General features: G+C 35.3%; 1 protein-coding gene across 2 annotated transcripts in view; it reads right to left on the minus strand.

Moving 5' to 3' along the window:
* The window catches only part of LOC123525055 (uncharacterized), a 39,971-nt gene that overhangs the window by 7,674 nt on the left and 9,836 nt on the right, over positions 1-22,461 (minus strand). For both annotated transcript variants that reach the window (XM_045303746.2, XM_045303745.2), the window contains exons 5-18: positions 21,811-21,894; positions 21,354-21,433; positions 20,863-21,037; positions 20,445-20,645; positions 20,006-20,203; positions 19,227-19,485; positions 18,851-18,944; positions 17,118-17,570; positions 16,145-16,209; positions 13,181-13,326; positions 9,227-9,354; positions 8,171-8,277; positions 7,150-7,289; positions 2,290-2,414 (exon numbers count right to left, since the gene is read on the minus strand). In XM_045303746.2, the coding sequence (XP_045159681.2) occupies positions 2,290-2,414; positions 7,150-7,289; positions 8,171-8,277; positions 9,227-9,354; positions 13,181-13,326; positions 16,145-16,209; positions 17,118-17,570; positions 18,851-18,944; positions 19,227-19,485; positions 20,006-20,203; positions 20,445-20,645; positions 20,863-21,037; positions 21,354-21,433; positions 21,811-21,894 (2,255 nt within the window). The remainder of the gene's footprint in view (positions 1-2,289; positions 2,415-7,149; positions 7,290-8,170; positions 8,278-9,226; positions 9,355-13,180; positions 13,327-16,144; positions 16,210-17,117; positions 17,571-18,850; positions 18,945-19,226; positions 19,486-20,005; positions 20,204-20,444; positions 20,646-20,862; positions 21,038-21,353; positions 21,434-21,810; positions 21,895-22,461) is intronic.

The raw sequence follows: 22,461 nt of genomic DNA on the forward strand, positions 1-22,461 counted from the left end.
GGAGCATAAAATGCAACTAGGCAAAATGATAGCAGTCTCGGTTTGACTGAGTCTATTTATGAGAGTAGGTGTAAAGTGCAATATCCCTCATACCCCACCCCCCCCCCCCCCCCCCAACTCCTCCCCACTAGCACCGGCCTAAGCATAACTTAAGGTAGCATAGGTTTACATGCACGGAATGAATTGCTTTTCATTTACAACACTATTTTAGCTATCTTGTCATTAAGAGTTTTGCAAACAGCTAACAAAGACTCAAGGTTTCTGGGATCTACATTGTATTTCTGTTTTATTTTCTTGTTTAGAACAGAAACAACATCCAACAGAAATAAAATCCAACCGCTGCTGCTTCCATGGTGTTCCTACATGCAAAAATGTGCCTCCACAGTTCTTGGAGTCGCTTTTTTAAAATCACTGTAACCTTTTAATGAATGAATGTCATAACTTCGATTCCCGGAACTGACCATGCCTCTTTACTGGAAAAAGTCGGTAATTTCTTATTGAATATGCGAGTCTAAAACTAGTTCTCCCCAGGAACGAAGACAAGACTTATCATCTGCCTGTCTGTCTGTCCGTAAATAACTGATACAGTGTTTAAAGGGCGGGCATTAAATCCTTCAAAGTAAATAGTAGATAAATTCACATATAAACTCATAAAAAGATCAGACTTAAGACTCCCCCAACCCCCCAGTAGTCTACGCCAAAACGCAAATTACTGATAGTATATCTTTTCACTTTTCCCTCCTCGCTAATAATGGTCAAAACGAACAAACAACGCTGTTTCTATTTGGACGTAGTTGAAATAGGTACATATTTGTATTTTCCTTCCTTCGTCTGATAAAATATTTTGGGGCATTTCTGTATTTTGACCTTAAAACGACCTTGACATTGACCTTGAAGTAATCAGCATTGTATGACAATTTGATATGTATAATAAAAATAGATAATATCCATGCAAACATTTAGCTTACCTTTAAAATTAATCTGTAACATTTGAACATTAAATTATTACGGAAATAGCGACATTTTTGGTCAATTTTAGACACCATGTACTGGTATGAAAAGTATTTGTTTCCACAACATATATATGCTTTGTATTAAAAATATAATTTTTAAAAGAAAAACATGCAATTACCAATTACGATATTACATTTTTAACCAAAGTGAATGTAAAAATACTTAAAATTAGAAAAAAATGAGGCAATATCATTTTTTGTGTGCGTTTTGTACTTTGACCTTGAATGACCTTGATCTTGATCTTAAAGTGGTCCCTGCTATATTTCAAATTGAAGTACATTATAATATAAATAATATCCATGCAATTATCTAGCATTGCCTTTATAAATAAAACACCCACACTGTTACATAAAATTTTCACGGAACTGGCAATTTATGGCGGCCATCTTGGACGCCATCTTAGATTCCTCGGAACGCCACCACATTTGCCAATTTATGCTGGCAGTTCCAGATACTTCAGACATTACCAAACAATTTGGTATATGACATGCCTTGTTAACAAAGGGGTCCCACCTCTTCTTTTGATATCCCCAGATTGTCACCCTACCAAATAGTTTCCCCGTAATCAGAAGCAGGGTTGTTTTAAATGCTATTATAGAAGACATATTAACTTAATTAAAAATAAAATGACACCTTTTTATGAAACAGCATGAACTAAATGTTAAGAACTTTAAATATTCCATGTAAATGTTCACGAACTGAATATGAATGTTATTTCTCTCTTTATAAACCCGTGAACTTGAGGAATATATCTATATATAGTTTACTAGTGCACGATGTATAAATAATTATTTTTACGCGGTAAAATTTTAAGTACTATTTTGAAGTTTATAGCTGGCTGCATGGCGGTTTTATTTTGGAACTATTAACGGCTATAAGTGCATTTATCTACACAATATAGATGTAGTAACTATTGGTAGTACCTAACATTTTAAGAACATAAAGATAACAAGCTGTGAAATACATGTAAATGTGCTCTCAAAATGCATCGTAAGAGTTTTAACAGAGCCTACTTACTAATCAGCAATGGATTTTATGTTTCGATAGTACTTTTTACAGTTACGGAAATTCTCAAAATCAAACTGGACAAAGGACTCTAGGAACTGCCTCTATATTTACATTCCTGGTTGGATAACTCCCATTCTCAGACATTTAGAACAGTACAAAATGTAATGCCGTCAGCTCAATGCTTTTCCTTGTTCGTGTATTAGTTGTTGTTAAAATTACACAATAGAAAAACATAAAATGAATATCATTTGGCAAAAATGAACTTACCATTTTCTGGCGCATTCTGAAATTTCTTCAACCATTAAGTTCAACTGTAGTTTAGGCAGTTTGTCCTTCAGCTTTTTGAGAAAATCTGTGCAGCTTGAAAACTTGTCTCTCGCTAACATAAGGAGCTGTTTATAACAGAAGTAGATGAAAATAGTGTTACGCAGTTAGTTACGCAGATATATTGTATCAGCCTGCCACGGTGTTTTAGTAAAGAAAAAAAATATCCACAAATAATAACTGCTATTGTATTTCTTAAAATGATATAAAATAGAAAAAGTGGAAACTTCACAGGTCGCTCAACACAACAAAAACGAAAATGTTGCAGGCTCGGTTTGATTGAGCCTGTTCATGGACGGTAGTGGAAATGCATGCTACCGTCCACGCCCTCTAGCCCCGGGTTGAGCAGAACTCAACATTTACACATGCTAAAAGTACAAAAACAATTTAGAGACATCCGCAGATGTATTCATACGGCGGTGAACATGGAACCTTCAATGCTACACCAGTGTGTAATTCCATGAAAAGCGGCTTATGGTCCCCAGTTAAAATAATGGGTTTGCCCGAAACGAGAAAACAATGAGCAGAACTAAACAAACTGGAATTTAGAAAGGGGATCTGAGGTTATGGAGCCTGCATATCACAGGAACTGCCAAAAGACAAAATTAGAAAGCAGGCACCATATCCAAGGGGTGATTAAACAATGCTTCTGTTGTTGACTTTAGCGGACGCTAAGGAGCCAATATAATTATAGGTTACGGTATTTGAGTAAAATCGGAAAATGACTTTTTTCCCCTTTTTTATCAAGAACACTTAACATTTTTTATCTCATATCAGACAGAGTAACTTCTGGATAAATTAGCTAAAATTGCCCCAAAAACACAAAAATATGAGTGTTTCTACCTTAAATTCTTGTCTCAAAACCTATTTTTTGTAATGCATTCTTTCAAGATATAGATATTACAATTTGATCTGTTATAAAGCATGGAACAGGACAACAAATGACATTTTACGAAAATAATTATGCCCGAAAAATCAGATGTGCCTTTGGATGTGCATTAAATCAATGTTTCGAAATAAATTGCTTTTAAAACGACAGTACAAAATTAACATCCTCGTTGTTTTTTTGTTTTTTTTTTTTTTGTTTTTTTTTTTTTTTTTTGTTTTTTTCTCAATAATGAAATATGTTAAAATGGATATTGACCTGCTAACGACATTGTTAGATTAGCAACTAGTAATAACAATCGGTATTTTCCGTTCAATGACGTATTCTCAGTATGTGAATTCGACATTCTCCGGTCGTTATGGAAACTCAGTATTCTTTCATGTCCGCACGGTGTCGGAATAGATTACGAGAAAAGGTCATCGCACGGAAACTGCTGACTGTCAAAAAGGTTCCACTGTCTCAAGACCAATGCCACATGATCAAAGTTTCTACATCCGTAATGGCTCATACACGGAATATGCGTGACGCTGCAATTCCAATTTTTGTTCTAAGAACTCAATATAACTACGTTTAATATAGGAATTTATGTTCTCTTGAGAAAAAAATTTATGTTATTTTTCAGTAGGCATGCAAGAGCTATAATTTCTGCTTCTGGTTTTTTCAATCCAGTCCATATAATATAACGTGCCTCGATTAATCGATTTCACGCACGAGCAGTTCACGGGTGTGGTCATGTTGGTCATTTTTATATTTCAAACCGGTTCATTCCTTCACAAACAACTAAGCAGGCAAGTTGACACTTCGTGTACAAAAAAAACCCACCCCCGTCACCCCAACACTTTTTTGAAAGAATTTCTACTGCCGTTTTATGTAATTTCAGCGCCAATACACCAGGTCATGCCACATACTTCCACGCCGATATACAGTGCCTTCCTCGGATAAAGACAATTATTCCTGCCATGAAGTCAAAACCTTGCAACCAAATATATGAAGGCTTCATTATGGATTCTTTGGATTTTGAACAGTTAAAAGGACATTTGTTGTAAATATCAGAAACGTTCAGTTCTGTATTAAATACAAACGCTTTTCACGTGTTCTACAGTAGTAAACACGCGGGCAGCAGTGGACTTGTTTATTTTGCTGCAAAATCTCATCATCTTAAGATCAACAAAGCCAATAGTATCAGTTGAAAGACTAGTTTTAATTGATAGTCGTGACTTTTGTTCCCACCGTGGCTGATATATTACTGCATAAACATGACACAAAATAGTAGTGCAGTATTCTGTTTTGCAGTTTTATTCTACCTTAAACAGTAACTGATGTCCTCCCATTACATGTGAGCTTATAAATAAAAATTATGATCCACAAAATTGGCTTGCCTTTAAATGGCTTTTGATAAGCGGCTGTATTGCAAATGTCCAAGCTCACTTCCTAGGTTAGTCACTACATCAACATTCAATGTTTTGCGGTCGACTGGCTTTCACTTATCACTGGTGTTAAGTTTTGTTTGTTTTGGGTTTAACGCCGTTTTTCAACAGTATTTCAGTCATGTAACGGCAGGCAGTTAACCTAATCAGTGTTCCTGGATTCTGTACCAGTACAAACCTGTTCTCCGCAAGTAACTGCCAACTTCCCCACATGAATTATCAGAGGTGGAGGACTAATGATTTCAGACATTATGTCGTTTATCAAATAGTCACGGAGAACATTCGCCTCGCCCGAGGATCGAACTCGCGACCCCGCGATCCGTAGACCAACGCTCTTACCTACTGAGCTAAGCGGGCGGGCTCACTGGTGTTAAGGGCGAGCGTTCTTAACCGTTAGAGGGGGCCTTGACCTAAATGGGCGGCCGTTCAACAGTGTTCCTCGAAGTGACTGTAACTTATTTAGAACAGGGTTAACAACTCTTCGGCCAATTGATCATAGATCCGTCGACAGTTGATACAAATGCATTGGACTTGTAGGTCAGTACATATGCTATATATATATAATATTTGTGGACCACTTTTGCTACAAACCTCTAACACCTAGGTCATTTGAAACAGACATGACCCCCATGTGTCTTTTGTTGAGTGTTCAGGTTAGTGCAGTCATTTGCTTGGATGGTTAATCATTGCGTGGCACATGTTGCCCGATCCAAACCTAGCAACCAAGTCCATTGTACAAATAATACAATGAAGTATAAAAAATCTACTTATACATCAAATACAAATGTTAATTTTGCAGACACAATTTCAGTGTTATAATAATGTTTTCCCTTGCACTTGCGTTGGATTCATTTTTTGTTTCCTTTGAATACATTATCATTATGTTGAAAATTCGTTGAGCATCTTGGCCTCGGATTTCGGTAGCTGAATTTGCCTAGCACAATGCATTCTCCTTGCATTGTCTAGTGCATGTGTGCTTATCATATTCAGAGCTTCAGCATCACAGCGTTGTCTATTTTGTTTCTATGCATTTTGGCTAGAAATCTATCATTTCATGCTTCGTTTCATGATGCTTCTATATCATACAATATGCTATGCTATTTCATGATTTTTCTGTAATGATATTATAATAACAAAAGTCACGGCCTTATCCCATTCATCAACATTTGTTATTTATTGTCAATAGTCAGAAAGCGACAGGCCGCTCTTACAGATATATGGTTTAAATCTAGGCCACATCCCACCATGGTTAAAACAGTCTGTCACTTCTTATATATAGTCATGTCCTACAGATAAAATAATTGGATTTGCATTTGCATCGGTTCAAAGGAACTGATGATAGAAGCCGAACTGAACATTTACAGCTATCATATTTATGTTTTGTGTCCGTTATGATAATTCAAGTGCATTGATCAATGTTAAAGAACACGCGTTACCAACATATGAATGTTGAATCTGACTATCTTTAGGATTAAGCTTTTCAGTAACACGTCATGTAAAAACTTTTTCTGCGACTTAAGTTGACATCAACACAGGTAATGATCAATACATTTATAAGATCCTTCTAAAACAAAGAAAACTGGCAAGCAAAGTAATCACAGACTGGGTGTAACTGAGTCTTTCGCGTCCCTGAAAGACATTTAATAATGGGGTTCAGGAGAGAGAAATAATTGTTTGACATCCCGGTGCACGGTATAACTCTATAAAATGGCATAAAATGGACTGACTCTATGGTACGGGCTTGAATTCTGGTATATGATTGTGAAAGAAGTTATTATTACAGTCTTCCGGATCTACCTTTGACTTTGGTTCCATGGAAATCACTTGCTTTAAAAACCAATATGCGGCAGTTTTACTTTGAACGGACTGCAGACTAGTAGGAAAATGTAGCTGGCTGCTCATTTCTATTATTTTCTAAAACAGTGAGTGTGTTAGTGGTATATAGTCATGCAATCAATTTTAAATACGGACCGTATTCTAAAATTTAGTTTATTTTTTGTTCTTGTTTCCTTTTGCTTGGTTTTAACACAAGTTTATATTCATCGACGATTCTCTGTGCCCCTCCGGACATTTGGACAAGCATTGATGGGCACCTGAGTAGAGCCATCGATCTTCCGCAAGCCAACTGGAGTCACGTGAAAATTCTAAATCCATGATTGTCAAACTCCCAGTGAAGATTAGGGCTCTAAATTGCTTTTTTGTACTTTTAGCATGTGTAAATGTTGAATTCTCCTCAACTCGGGGCTAGAGGGCGTGGACGGTAGAATGCATTTCCACTACCGTCAATGAACAGGCTCTATCAAACCGAGCCTGCAACATTTTCGTTTTTGTCGTGTTGAGCGACCTGTGAAGTTTCCACTTTTCTCTATTTCAGCAATCAAGTCGATCAATGGCCTAGTCCGCCGGCCTTAAGGGGCTCCTAGAATTCAGTGTTACATTGAATTTGAACCTTTCGCTGATTGTTTCCCTAAACAAAAAAGTATACCTTACCTTACATCTGCGTTGTGTTGGATCATTTATTTTCACTTCTCGCTCAGAATAACTTAAACCTAGTTCAATAAATATCCTGTCGTCTTCTCCTCCAAGTTGTTTTGCAGTAAAAAGTAAGAACTTGTCATCCAGAGGGGAAACTGTAAATTGATACTTCGTAATGTCAAAGAATGGTGTCAACCGGATTTTGTCATTTAATGAATTTCTTATAAGACTCTCAACACACACTTATTCATACTCACCGAACACTTGATGCATATATCAAACTGATTGGATGAATTTTTATATATGGAAGTATTTTTGAAATACGTTACTGTCCAGTCTGATTGATCAACTTCGCACAGAAATAACGCCAGTTTCGTTAAGAATGACATTTTCACAAGTGTCAAGAAGTTAAGAATGCTCAATGATAGATATATACAAATCAGCTCAGCTATTCAATCGAAATATAAGCTTCTAGAATCAATAAAGGAAATATATAGAAGAAAGAAGAGGTTAATAATATTCATGTAGATGAAAGACAAAAAAGTTTTATACTAGTACCCATCTTGCTGGGATAGGAATATATATATATAACTAACTGTGTGTTCATTAATAAATATCTGACAGAATATATAAAAAATAACAAATGGTTTAAAATGAGTTTTAATTTTATGAATTATGATAGATAATGACATAGGCTTTGGTGAACCAAAAATGCCCTGCTGCACAGAACAGGACATCTTGGAAAACGAAGGTTTTATAATTATTCTAATCAGATGGAAATGTAGATTCCATATGTTGCTAAAGTTACTTGCTTGTCTCGTTTATTTCGCCCCTTTGGTATATCAACTACTTTCATTGAAACTAATATCATTATTTCGATAAACATTTGTATTACTTGTATTATCTTCACTTTTTTAATCGTGATCAAGTTTTCTAAGTTAGGTTAAAGCAAATTACTTCTTATCAATATTTGCATATAATATGCTTCGGCTTTAATAGCAAAGTGATTCCATCATCTGGTCTCTACGAGACTAACCTGGTTTTACCCTTAGGATTTTGAAGCTGAACTTGACTTCCTGCTCATCTCTTCCTTGTTCTGCATACTTCTTTAACCATTTTCTCAGACCAGCGTCATTTCTTTGGCTAAACAAAAAGATACAATATGGTAATTACAACAATATCTCGAATCGACTTGTGTGGCTTTTGCCATGCCAGGATCCCACGACAGTCGAATGCATCACTGCAGATCAAGGAGTCAAAATATTGAATATATTTCCGCATCCGACAAGAGGTGAACACAAGGTTTGTATCCGTTACCGAAATACGTGTTGTATTTAGACGGAAGATTCGTAGGTATATAGTAAAGAAATATTTTTGAGTATCTACGGGTTTCGCAAGGAAAATATGCAATTATAACTCTTTGCAAATATCGAACTTAGGTCGATGGTATGACTTTACGAGAATATAAGCCGGTTAAACACGAAATTGCGACAGTTTTCCGTAACACTACGATACAACGTTACGACATGAATCTTTGCCATCATTTGATATCTCCCTGATTGTGAAAGTCAAAATATATACATTTTGTACAGATAAATTATTAAATAACCCTTTTATTCACTGATACTTATTTTTCCATTATAGAACAGGAAACAATCAAATTTGCACCCTTCCATGTTTATTCTAAAACTACAACTCGAAACAGGTGGTCGATATATTTTTAAACGAAAACCTTAATTTCTAGGGCTTTAACTGCTGTTAAACATAATATAGATAATTGTATCATTATAAGTTAACCCTCCCCCTCCCCCTCCCCCTCCCCCTCAACCGCCCTCGACCCCGCCCCCGACCCCGACCCAACACACACATTAAAACAAAAATTTTAACAAAGAAATTTTCGTATCCAATACAGAAACATATTTTGCATTCGGGTGTTTCAATAAGCAAACCGTTGATTGGAAGAAACAAATGTTCATTAAATTTTCCGCGCTTTTTTAAACAGCATTTCAATAGCGGCTTATCGCTGCATTCAAACAAAATCGTTTTCGTTGATACATATGAAAGTTTTCAAGTATTAATAAAGGAAACTTACAACTTCATCACATCCTTTAAAACAGCCTCTTTCACTTTTGGCAATTCAGCTTGTCTTGTCGCAAGTACAAAATTGTCTAATTTTTCATCCCAGCTACTTGACTGATCATCCCTCCATTTAAACAGTATCTGCAAATAAGGCTATATGAATTAGATTCAATTCGGTTATCCCGCTTAAATCTATTCAAATGTATTTCAACCTGTTAGTAAAATCTTAAAGTTTAATCAAATATTGAAGATGCATATTATCATTCCTTGACTTATGCAAATTTATTGTGGTAAGCTGCTGAAATATATCTAATATGCTTGACTCTGTTAAAACACGCTTACGCTAGAATGACGTCACGTTAACGTGCGGTGACGTCAAAGTTTTTGTTGCGACCAAGAAAGAGCGCTACTATATTTTATATACTGTTTTAGATTAAGGGCATATTAGAATCGAAATAATTTGTAGCAAATGAGTGTTTTAACACTACTTATACACTCGGTCGGTAATATATAGATCTATACGTCGTACAAATAATTTCACTGCCCTCGAGAAATTATTACGCCCGACGTATAACCGCCCATCGTGCAAAATAGTGTTAAAACACTCTTTTGCTATAACTTATTTCTTAAAAAAAACCTGGTGTTATATCCAGTATTAAGTAGGTCAGGTCTTAAACCAATGATGAAAGAACACCATAATTCAATTTTCTGAGATGCGTACAACAGAATTTTAAGATTTGTGCATTGCAATTGTTTTTTCATTACAATGTATTATCGATAATTGGGCTTTGGCGTTTTATATCAATTACTATTCAGATATAAAGATTACAACAGCAAATGTTTCAGCCTATTTACTAATCGTAAAACAGGATTACATCACAATTATGTTGGTGTAATGCTGGAAACGTTTCGAAGGCAACATTTTTGTTTATTAGGTTTAAAGATAAATCTCAGGCGTAGAGACATATTTCAGCCAAGTGTCTCTCGGAAAGTTAAGCGACAATAGTTGTGAGAATATTCTTTTTGAAAAGTATGGAATATAGAAAATTTGTCAAGTCAAATATTATCTACTGCAGTAAGTCAAAAAAATAATGGGATGTCGGTCGTTTACATACAAAACAATAGAACGAATACTAGGATATCACTCATTGGACTTTTATGTCCAATTTATAGAAGAAGAAGAAGAAGAAGAAGAATGTTTATTTGTACTAAAACCCTCAAAAGGGTCATTGACAAAGCATCAATATAACATAGTGATGAAAAACATTGCAAAGCATGACAAGATGGCGAGATAGCATGTGTATTTGCGCAAGTTACTCTTTAGTAGGATTTATGATTTCTATAGGTTGTCGAAATGAGGCAACATTTAAAGAGAATAAAACATAAATTCGAAGCACACTTTCACATGATATCTCGTTAGGGAGAGGCAGTGTAATGCAAAATAGTACAATAAAATAAAACATTATATATTATTCTCTACTATAGCAATGACTTTACGCTGGTGAAAACTCCCAAATATATTTAAAATAACCATAGAGGGATTTGCTCTTTAACAGAAAGAACATACACCCCGATCAGTCAAAATCTTATGTAAATGTACCATCAACAAGAGCGCGCGTGTCCTACCGAAACGAAAATGTAGAGCACAGCTTGGTGATAAGTACTTAAGCAATAATATTTAACAAACAGCTTAGGTCTTTTCAGCAACGTAATCATTCCCAGAAACAACTAACCCATTACAATACTAACTAACATGTAAATTGCCAAAACATTCCATATCAAGAAACAATCGTGACAGTAAATATACCTACATGTACAGCCGCAATAGTTTATAATGAGATCTATAACATCTATAACACCTATAGTGCACTGTGCAGCTCTTGGCGTTTTTTGAAACCATGATATGCAAACAAACTTAGATTTCGTATTTCTGATACATTTTCAGATGTCATTAAAGCAATAAATTTAAAATTACTAGGATGGTTCCAATAGTATTTCTTGATATATTTAACACGCATTTCTTTGAATATGTTGCATTCAAGTACAAAATGGTACTCGTCCTCTAGAACGTTACAAAGTGGGCATATACGTTCATTAAAAGGGACACAAACCGGCTTTCTCCATCTACCAGATTCAACAGCTAATCTATGAGATGACATTCGTAAACGTGATAAAGCTATTCTATATTTACGAATAGTGATAACATCTAAGTATTTGCTAAAACTAAAGCTAACTATTTTTCTAAAGAATATAGCTCTTGTCGATTCTTCCAATCTGTTATTAAAATCAATCAGCCATAGGTCTCTTATTCTTTGCCTTAGAATGAAAATAAAATATTCTTTGTTTTCGACACCTTGATTCAGCCATACATGTTCAAAACCTAGCTTTACAAGTATTCGCTTAACATTTGCTACCCAGTTTGTTATGTTTGGGTCATTAACAGTGTCATTTTTTAACATTAAGTATGTTTGCTTAATATATTTAGATTCTGTGCATGTGCATATTTTTAACCAATATTTTATAATATTGAAAATCCTATATGAAACTATGCTTTGTCTTCCAAGTTCGCCATATACAAAGTCATTTTGTGTTGCTATTTTAACACCCAATAGTCTTTTACAAAAACTAAGATAAGTTCCTTCTACCTGCGGAGCTTTGTAGAAACCCCACACCTCTGAGGAATACGTTAAAATTGGCATAATTAATTTGTCGAACAGATCTAATATGTGTCTAGGTGACAAGTCTGTAAACTTATATAAATACTTATTCATTTTGAATATCGCCTTTAAAGCTTGTCCAGCTAACAGTTTATCATGCTCGTAGTATGAGCCACCTGAGGTAAATAGCACACCCAGATATTTGAAGCTTGATACAATCTCTAATTTTTGATCGTTATACATAAAACATAAGTTCTGTGGCAATCTGCCTGATTTTCTAAACACCATAATTTTTGTTTTCTTTGTGTTTACTAGTAATTTCCATCTTTGACAATATTCTGCTAAGATATTTAACGAATCCTGTAGTTCAGTTGCGCTTTTTGCAAATAAAATGATATCATCGGCATATAACAACAAACATATTTTTATCATACCAACATCAATACCCTCTATACCTTTATATACGGATAAGTTTTGGTTTAAACATCAAAGTCGAATATAACACAAACGAAGAAGAGAACTTCGAAACAAAACCAAAACATTATTCACCAGTCTTAAAATTAAATATTGAAAAATATCACTTCATTATTACGTAATGGCATCTTTTTACATGTTTTGACATTTGAGATCATTGTGTGTGTGAACTCTGACCTCTGGTTATATCCGCATTTTGTTTTTAGTCATAGTGACCCTGAAAATAGTCACTTCTACTATTCTCGAAGCAAAATCGTAAACAAAAATGCAAGTTTCATCAGTCAACACTGCACAACTCAACAAAAAAGGCATCTTCCTGGCTGTATAAGAAATTTGTTCAATGGTAGTTCAAATGCTTTGTTACTTCTTATCAAGTTGTAGGTTGTGATCATTAGAAAAGATGACAGTGGTCGATAAAATCTGAAGCTGGTAAAGCGTGATTTGTGAAAATCCGAAGCTGGTTAAGCGTGATATGTTTGCTACATGATTAACGACTTAGCCTGTGTCTCGTATAGAGGCCATATTGTGTTTTGAATTATTGACAACAACTGAATCAAAGTGAACATAAAAATCTACAAGGAAATGACATTGAATTTGATATGAACTAAAAGCTGATTTCAGGAAATCTGGCTATAAATAAAGTGTTCCATTAAGACTGAATAACTAGCCACATATCTTCACATCTAAACTAGGGAAGTCAATATACTGTCACTGACCCTATACAATGCATATGCAAGCATGAAATACATACCACTGAAAATATATTTATGTCTGTTTCTTGAACACCTCTCGCATAAACAAAAAAATCTTCGATTGTTTTAATGCAAAGTTTATACCATTCCACTCCTTTTCACAGGTCCCATATCTTGAAAAGCAAACAGTTCTTCACAGGTGAACCCAAGATGTATACCTAGAGAGAACCATTTATCTCCAATTCTTCTCTGTGCAATATCTTCAATAATCTTGTCACTTAAAAACTTGTCTGAAAGGAAAACTTTGTATTTGTAATTCGACATGCTTTATGATTTTGACATGAACCAGTACATTTGCTCAATTTAAACCTGGGGTCAATAACATTACAAAGCCATGCATTACATTAGATAATAAATCAAAGTTACCCATAATACTGCCGTTGGTATTCATTATATTACACCAAAGATATATTAGAAATATTTGTTTTCATGATTGAATTGCACAGTCAAATTTGAATACATAATACATCAACCGTTGCTGAGGAGATGTGCTAATATTTCTACTTACAACTGCATCTTATTGGCATCTTGCAAGCAAATGTATGTTGTTTTGTTGAACGATTCAAAAGCCAGTTATTTTAGCAGGGACATGCCTAATTAAAATATGACTTTTATCTTCAGTTCATAAGGAATCCTACTTTGCTTTATTCCTTGCATATACCAGTTACCTGCACATGACGAAGAGGTGTGAACCTCTGTCTGACCAGCATACAAAACGTTATCCGTATAGTCATACGACAAAGAAAGGATGATATTCCAAAACTGTCATGTTGGTCTATATTATTGTATGTGCTTTCATATATGATGTGTACCTCTGGTTGTGTTTAAAGTGCTAAAATTCCGTGATTTGTAATTTTACTTTTCTTTGTTAATGAACTTTCTTTGATACTGAATCCAGGTTTTAGTTCACACTATGTTCCGCCGTGGTCTCATTTATTTACTGTAGTGAATGTTTGAAATCTTAAAATTGTTTGAATTTATGACAAACCGTTAGAAAAAAATGGAAATAATATTGCTTTATCATATGCTATTAACGAACAACTGGAATATTACAGTAAATGTATCTTTATCTCAACGAAACAGTGCTACAGATGAAATACAATATTTTTTAATTTATTCCGTATTGTTACATTCCAATAACAGTGAATGCATGTTTGTGATTTTTTTTTTTTTTTTGTAAATTTCACTTTGCAGTCGTACCTGTGTAATTCGTTGATATACACTGACGAGATAAAGAAACGCCTCATTCAAACTTGGTATACAATTTTTCGTTAACTGTGATTCAAAATTAGAAAAGAACAATTCCATTCGCAAATTAGATGCTTTACAAGAATTTATGGTCAATAAGAAATCATTTCATTGTCGCATTAAGCTTAAATCTTGAATTTTAATAGCCCGGTCGGAGAAATTGCATTAGAAAAATCAGTAGCGCGTGTGGCCACCTCTGCTAGCAACCACAGCAGCAAGGCGACGCCTCATAGAGCCGCACCAGTTGCGTAACAGATACCGTAGGATTCTGGCCCACTCCTGGTGCAGCGCTGCTACCAGTTCCCGGACGTTGGCTGGCTGGGGTTGACGTTGGCGTAACCGCCGTCCGAGATAATCCCACGCGTGTTCAATCGGATTGCAGTCCGGTGAACACGCCGGCCAAGGTAAAACATTAATGTTTCTAGCCTGTAGAAAGTCCCTGGTGACGCGTGCAACGTGAGGTCGCGCGTTGTCGTGCTGATAGACTAATCCTTGACATTGACGGAATAAAGGGACAACTACATGACGTAATATCTGGTCGATGTAACGCCTGGCTGTGAGATTACCTTGGCAAACGACGAGTTGGGACTTAAACCTATGGTTGATTGCTGCCCACACCATTACTCCACCTCCACCGTAACGATTGTGCTCCAAAACGCAATTGTTTGCGTAGCGTTCATGGCGTCGTCTATAGACACGGATACTTTGTTTGTTTGTTTGTTTTGGGATTAACACCGTTTTTCAACAGTATTTCAGTCATGTAACGGCGGGCAGTTACTTAACCAGTGTTCCTGGATTCTGTACCAGTACAAACCTGTTCTCCGCAAGTAACTGCCAACTTCCCCACATGAATCAGAGGTGGAGGACTAATGATTTCAGACACAATGTCGTTTATCAAATAGTCACGGAGAACATACGCCCCGCCCGAGGATCGAACTCACGACCCCGCGATCCGTAGACCAACGCTCTTACCTACTGAGCTAATAGACACGGATACGTCCGTCGGCGTTCCACAAGTTGAAACGCGACTCGTCACTGAACACTACGTTCTGCCAACGCTGGCCGCGATGGTTGCGGGCCCAAATAAGACGTTGGTGACGGTGGCGTAACGTTAGAATTAGACCGCGGTAGGGCCTACGACAGGTAATTCCGCGTTCTCTGAGTCGATTTCTCACTGTATGTCGACTAATTGGACGTCCACGGTTACCTACAACTATACGTGACGTAGATTGCGCCGTCACAAATCTGTCACGTAAATGACGTTGACGTATATAATTATCCTGTCGTATTGACGTTACACGCGGTCTACCTGAACGTGGTCTATCGATAGACGTTCCCGTGTCTCTAACACGTCGAATAAGACGCACAATTGTCGAACGAGAGACGTTAAAACGTCTAGCAACTTGTTCCTGCGTTCGCCCACATTCAAGCATAGCCAAAACCTGAGCCCTCTCTTCAGAATTCAGCCTCGGCATTGCGAAAACTAATGTTTTTTTCAGAGAATAGCTGAAAATATGGTTGTGTGTCGTATTACACATGTACATGTGCAAAAATCGTTCATCAAACCACATGGTTTACATGCACGGACTGCACGAGGAAATCATGACCAGGTACATGAAGTGAACAAATGGCTGAATGAAATCGCGCGAGTTTTTGTTCACTGAGTTTGTCGGTCAGAGTACATGTAGTTTTACTACATTTCACAACAATTAAAAGCGTTAGGAAAAAAATAACGCCAAATTTCAATGAGGCGTTTCTTTATCTCGTCAGTATAGTTTATGTATATCAAAATTTACTCACCAGGCGAAATTGAGTTTATCTTACACGCACTGAACCGTATCGCTAGTGTTGCTATACATTTCTTGCTGAAAAAAAAGATTTTCTAAATAATCATCCCAAATACAATTTTATTTACTAATCGAAACTTATAGGACTTTTGGATATTTTGCGCAATATTTTTTCATATTACCAAACAAACATTTTATGAACTTTTCACGCAATAACATATTAAAATTTCAACAAATTTTAATGCAATTTAATAATTTTATTCGTTTTACGATCTCAATTTTTTAACCCTGCTAAATTTCTATAATGAACTTGTCCATCTTTCAATTTATGTAGTACCATTAACTGTTAAAAGGGTGCTTACAAAAGATACTGACTGAAGGGCGAACAATGCAGATCATGATCAGACTGCACGGATGTGCAGGCTGATCATGATCTACACTGGTCGCAAAGGCAGAATCAGTCATGTCCAGCATAATAAGGGTTAAAACGTCACAAAATATAGATGATGTTTTAATTTCAATATATGCTGACATATTATTCGCAAGGTTACAAAGGAATACATATAATGATCAAATATCAAACTAATCTAAATTTGATACTAATATATGGCAGAATAAAAGTAAAATATATAAGAAACTTAAATGTACTGTTGGTAATTTAATTAAAATATATTTTAAAATAGGCGTCGTATATCGAGGGATATGTTCGATCACTGTAGATACACATTGGTTTTTCAGCGCTTAGCAGAGACACTGACAGACAAGTAAATGTCAAACATAATCCGAACAATAAGCTTAATGTGAAGATATTCTATGTAAACAATGGGGTAAAGTGGAAGTATAAAATGTGTTTAACTGAGTGAAATGTATTGTTGTTATAACCGTCGTTTATATTTTACCAAAGTCTGTTGTCCTATAAAATGTATAACATATCGTTGGGGATAATACGTTTTGGAAATAAAGGATATCAACTGAAATATATTTACCCATAATCCTCTATTTTCTTTGGAACATTTTTCTTAAAACTTAAAACTCGTCCAGATGGTATATCCCCACAGGATTCTGTTTCAACAGTAAATTGTTGAGATTTAGGGTGTTTACCTTGATATTGGATTGGTAAAATGTCTGATCCAAGAATAACTTTAGCCCCTTTTAAATTAAATTTTAACATATACGTGCACTTGGTATCTATTTCAAACGGATCCGTTGGTCCACACTCTTGCTCCTCAAAATTCCGATTCAACCAATCCTGCAGTCGATTTTCGTAGTCATTTTCATGGCATAGCACTACCTGAACTACATACTCTGATGTGTTAATTCGATGATTCACCATTGCAAAAAGTTTGCACAATTGTTTATTGCCCTTTGATCGTGAGAACAATTCACTGACAAACTCTTTTATCAGGTATCCGATTTTTTTCACATTCAGAACTATGTAACTGAAAACATAAAGTTTTGATAAAGTTACAGTGCTTTTTCATATTTAAAGTAATGGGGAGTTCAACACATTTCCTTTCATAACTTACATATAAATTGTTTTTGTTGTTTTTTATTAAATTATTCCTCAAGAAATATTCGACGTTAAGCAAATTGAAAGAAATGCAGCCTACAGTTTTAAGCTTTTTCAATTGTACTAGCAATGCAGTCTATACACTGGATATGAACAATGATTGGTGTATATTTATGGTCATACGAAGAATAAGCCTTGGTACCTGGGCAGAACCATCGAACTTCCGCCACCCAACTGGGTGGCTTCCTCAAATTAAAGAATCATATACCTCAAGTGAGGATTCGAACACACGGCGGTTATAGGCAAAAGTCAGCAGCCTAAACCAACGGACGCCTCTTGGATGTTAGTCGTATTAATCTTATTCATAAAGTACATTTAAAGTTTGGTTTACACAAAACTGATGTTCAATAGTGATGTAGTATAATAAATATAATATATACTTAGAGAATTATTTTCAAAAACAGACTTCATATCTTAAGTATCTCTAACCATTTTGAATTGAACGGACGAGTCAATTAAAATGGAGTTTGTCAAAACAGAAGTGATGTCCATTACTTACTGTTTAATAACTATTACTTAAACTATACACTTGTTATTAAGCCTGTCACATTCGCCCTTTTGGGATTTAATTCAATCCCTGTATATCATCTAAAAATATTCAATATAAAACATGAAGAATTCCACACTGTGAATGAGTCTTTATGATTAAAAGATCAAAATGAAATGAGTACTGATGTCCGGTCAGTCGGGATACTGTTAGGAATTCGGGAATTCAAACATGTCTATCATTTACAATTAAGCATAGTGTAGTGTTTTGGGTGAGTACTCATTGAATAACCGATTAGCTCAAACGGTTAAGCGCCAATCTGGTCGTGAATTCGAATCCCGCAGCAGAAACGTATTTTTTTGATGCAAATTGAAAGTTCATCCCTATTCTAAAACTATATTAAGAATTTGCTCTGCAAAGATCATAGAAATGAGCCATAAAGTGCAATTGCTCAATTCCCTAAACGGACATGACTCCTGGTAAACATAAATTTGAAAATTCTTAGCAATTTATGTTAGATATAGACCATTATAAACCAGTTTTGCTTAAGTATGTATTTAAATGAGTATGATATAGAGAACGACTACTTTTTGCTAATTTTATATCAAATTTCAATTGAATGACTGATACTTCTTGACAGTTTAAGAAAAGAAAATACTAACTTTGCAAATTCTGCATCCTTGCATTTCACTACTTTTCCTTTAGCTTCGACATTCACATGAATTTCCCAGTTACCTGATTCAGCACCATCTGCTCCTGTATATGCATCGAAAAACGAAGTTAGTGATAAATTATGCTATTTTATTTAAAATGATGTGCGTTCTTCTGCTTTGTTTCTCATTCTAAGTGGTCCATGTATTATGTCCGCACACATAATTCGTACAGAATCTTCCGTTTATGATACAGAAAGACAAGGATGAATATCCAACATGTAAAGTTCAACAATGAATGAATGAATAAAGGTCTATTGAAAATAGACTTTGTACAAAAGCAATGAATGGAACTTTAGCTAAGCAAGAAGACATGGAATAAATATACCTTGCGGACACTTCAACACAGCTGTCTGTAAACCATTTTCTTCTTTTGGCTTTGGTAGTTTTATATAAAATTCGTCCTTATTGTAGGAACGATTACTTGCAGCAGACGATGACCGGCTAACATCTACAGCATGGTCCTGTGACGCAATACTTGTATGTCCAACACTAGTTTGTGTACTGATACTCGCCACAGAATGAAAGTCCGAATGACTGCCGAACCCACTGTCACTTGATTTCTCAGGACTCTCAGCTCTCATCACCTTGATAATAATCCTCTAGTTATTATTTGATTTTTACGTAAATTGGAATAAACATATACAAAACAGTGCTTGCTTTCTTCTTAATTTCAGGTTGAATAAAACTCAAAATGTAAGTGTCATGTCCAAATCTAATAATAATGCTTTATTACACCATTAGTACGGTGTATAGCTTAGTACGGTGTATAGCTTAGTACGGTGTTTAGCTTAGTACGGTGTATAGCAAAAAAAAATCAAATATCGTCATCTGTGACACGGAGTTTGTATTAAATGATTTTGTTAATACCGCATGAGAATGATATTAGACAGGCTTGAGTGAAGGCCACGGCTCTAACCAGATAAGCTCCTAATGCCCAGTTGGGTACTGGGGTGTGTTCTTCAATTATTCAAAGCTAGGCAGCCGTCGTATGATCTAAAACTGTATCGGTGTGACTTACAACCCCCAACAACATTTTCGTTTTCAGTTGGATGGTACATACAAATCATATAGTATTACGCATATCAATAACGCTTGCATGTTCACCTGCAACGTTATTTCTGTACTGTCTGGTGCCCCACCTGCTGGAACCTTCACTGCAAATAACTGTTCAACCGAGGACTGGATGGTCATGTCTTGATTTGGTTCAACTTTCTTGCTGTCAGTCTTGATGCTCATAAAAATCCCAAAAGAAACTATAGGGCTGCTTCCATATGCACACAGTGTTATTCCTTTGATTACAGCCTATATATATAAAATATATTTGTTTTGAAATAATAAGAGACCACTTAGGGGAAAGGGCAGATTACGACCTCTTTGCACAACAGGCCTTTCAACATAGAAAAGTTCGTTCTTTAATGAAACAAAAAAAAAGCTAAACATGTTGTTCCTTGTTAGACGTGATGTCTCAAGAATGTTTGACTGCATGTCTTACAAATTTAGTATCAGTATGTCTCATTCTTAAGACTGCAAGTAAAATTCGCACCTTGCTTTTAACTATATCTACGTTCCTGTGTTCTTCTTGGGAGTTCTTTCCAACATCCGTCATTTGTATAACTACAAGCTCTCTGTATTTATCAGGTTTATCCATCCCCGACAGCGGTATGTGTACGTCACATGTAATGTTTTTCTCAACCCTGTATTGGTAGATATCGCTAATCAATTCCATTCCTTCTGGTATGGAAACCTGTAACAACATACTTGAACCATTATTAATAGACCATGACTTTATTACAAATATTTGGACGTTGATTCTCTACTGAGCCGGTAAAACTGACGGAAATACCGACCCTTATTTTTTCTATTTGTTAGCAGTTACAAATTCATGTATTACGTATAATTCAAAAAGCAAAATAGATTGATATTTCATTCATAACTTTTCAACATTTATGAAAGATATTTACCATTGGTATTCTTGTTGTGCTTGATTGGTATTCCACTTCCATTCTGCAAACATACACGATAAACGATTCATCATATCCTTGAATACTAATATCAACCGGCTGTCCATTCCTTGTGACAATATGTTGAGGTCGACCACTGTTTGCTGGTATCTCTCTTCCACCACTCGCAATTTTTCTGCATTATGAATCATACTTTAAGCAAGTGTTTGTTTATCATTTTTGAAAAGTAAAATTGTACCTTACCTAAATTGTGCTTCAAATATGACTTTTAGTATGTTACTTTATCAGACAGAAAAAAAAAGTTTTCCAGGAAAATCATTTTATTTCACCATGGAAAAATAATTTTATATCACCATTTATAGAAAATTTCATATTGGACGATTGAGATCCGAAAATCGTTTATTTTCTAAAACTTAACCTGACTTGCATAAGTATTTTATATTCTTACGTATGCTCTTTTAAGAATAAATAAAAGTATCGTTCATAAATACCCGTCTTCAAACCCTTTCCGAATGATGCCATATTTTGACTTTGAATCTTCATCTAAAATGCTGAGATTATTTTCAGGAATCTAAAAAGTGAGAAAATATGTTGACATATACAAAATACTCTTGTAGTCTATTCCCTGCATATATATAACAGAACTCCGCTTAAGTAACAACATTTTTAAACATTATTTTTCTGTTGTCTGGAAATACGTAGTTATCGACTGTTAAAGTATGAACTTCCTGTTGTTTATTTTTATCAAATAGGACAAACAGATTTAATATTCATACCTGACCAGTAACGCCTGACAAACTGTTCCTCCTGCTATCGATAAAAGCTAAACAAAGGTAAATGTGAAACAAATCAAAACTGAACAAACGCCATGATGGAAAAAAAAACTTTTTACTGTTTTTAGTATATTTGTTGCTCGAACAGCAAAATACAATTGATCAGAATACTTACCTTTGCTCCTAGAAATTGAAGAAAGTCTTGGCAGGTAAAAGCCTCTTCTTCTATTGCAATTTGTAGTGGTGTTTTGTCGTTTGTCTGGAAGTACGAACGTCAAAAAATGTATTTTAACACCAATTCAGGGAAACAGAGCAGTGAATGTGAATTATCTGCAACCTTGTACATTATAATACGTGTCCATTTACTTGATTTTTCATGAATCACTACGCTTTTCTATATACGAGTCAAAGTATACATGAACTACTTTTTTATTGTTATGTGTTGAGCCAAATTTTACACGTAAGAAAACTTTTGTATCAGAGCAAGTTAATAGTGAAGCCCTCCAGCGAAGGCTAATTCCTTTCGAAAGACTTTTCAATGATTTGCTTTATTTTCAGAGGCAGTCTAAAATCCTTTTGGCTTTGATAACCATTATTTGTATGGTATGGGTTCTAGATCATTCACCGGCCTTTTACGTAGTAAGCCTAACACGTGATTTATAACCGGCTGATAGGCAAAACGTACATTTACTGGCTACCTTTTAATTTGATTGAAAAAGTGTTGTTTTTTATCATTCAGCGTCAGTGTTGTCCATATTGCAGTTGTATTTGGATCGGTGTAATATCATTCATCGTTCTGGAGTAAGTTTAAAAAGATATTGGTTAA

Source organism: Mercenaria mercenaria, chromosome 3 (genome assembly GCF_021730395.1).
Source record: "Mercenaria mercenaria strain notata chromosome 3, MADL_Memer_1, whole genome shotgun sequence".
In the NCBI taxonomy this organism is placed as follows: Eukaryota; Metazoa; Mollusca; class Bivalvia; order Venerida; family Veneridae; genus Mercenaria; species Mercenaria mercenaria.